Source organism: Sinocyclocheilus rhinocerous, unplaced genomic scaffold (genome assembly GCF_001515625.1).
Source record: "Sinocyclocheilus rhinocerous isolate Xijiao unplaced genomic scaffold, SAMN03320098_v1.1 C36291664, whole genome shotgun sequence".
Lineage (NCBI taxonomy): Eukaryota > Metazoa > Chordata > Actinopteri > Cypriniformes > Cyprinidae > Sinocyclocheilus > Sinocyclocheilus rhinocerous.
The window spans coordinates 1-979 of record NW_015778069.1 but is presented as its reverse complement, the minus strand read 5'-3'; the positions used below and the strand labels follow the sequence as shown (position 1 = coordinate 979).

General features: G+C 38.3%; 1 protein-coding gene across 1 annotated transcript; it reads right to left on the bottom strand.

The window, feature by feature from the left end:
- Positions 1-25: 25 nt before the first annotated feature.
- Positions 26-656, bottom strand: LOC107735788 (protein RRP5 homolog; the record flags this gene model as incomplete). Its single annotated transcript, XM_016547371.1, has 3 exons — positions 26-124; positions 221-418; positions 531-656. Coding segments are annotated over 3 exons (423 nt in total), but the record flags the coding sequence as incomplete, so codon positions are not given.
- Positions 657-979: the final 323 nt, after the last annotated feature.

Below are 979 nucleotides of genomic sequence, written 5' to 3'. Positions count from 1 at the left end.
CTCCATAAGGCATGATGTTCTTCACCCAGCCGACCATCTGCATCCCCACCTGGAGCTCAGAGAAGTTTTTTGGGATGCCATCGTCCTCCAGGAAGGCCTTCAGGAGGGGCTTCTTAGTGAGACTCTGAACAGAACTAGGTTAAGAAGAACTGAATGGTGTGCAAGATTTCATAGATATTTTTTACTGACAACAATGTTAAGAATGCTTGTGTGAGGATACAATGCCCTTCTTCTTGGTCTTTCTGAGACACATTACATTAGAGATGGTGTTGCCCTCCTCCAGCGCCATCCACAAGGGAAGACAGTTGGCCACGTGGTCAGAGAGATGCACTGTGGGTATGAAAGCTGGCACCTCCTCAGGAACAATGGAGACCTCCAGACCATCCAGGACTTTGCGGCACACTCTTGCTTCGACCGTCTATATAGGAAACAACAATGAGATAAATCTGTACGAATGTAATTATTATTATACTTTTTTTCATTTTTCATGTGGTTTGCTAAGAAAATAAATAAAAACTTGTTTCAATTACCTTTCCAACCACAAAGTCAAATTTGGCAGTCTGCGCCTCTTTTACGTCTCCCTCAGTAACGGCTCTGAAGGATAAACGTAGCATCTTATTTTCCTCATCACACTTCAAGACTTTGGCCTGGACAACCTGCAGAAAACAGTTCAAAGTGTTAGAGTGAGCTGAAGATGAAAACACTTCAAGAGACACAAAAATGTCTGAATGGAACAAATTTGACAAAATATAAAATGTGCATGAGCAATATAATATACACTATAATTCAAAAGTTTAGGGTCAGTAAGATTTTTAAAGTATGCTTACAACAGCTGCATTTATTTGATCAAAAATACAGTAAAAAACGTAATATTGTGAAATATTACAGTTTAAAATAACTTTTCCATTTCAATATATTTTAAAATGTAATTTTTTTATGTAATTTTCAGCATCATTACTCCAGTCTTCAGTGTCACATG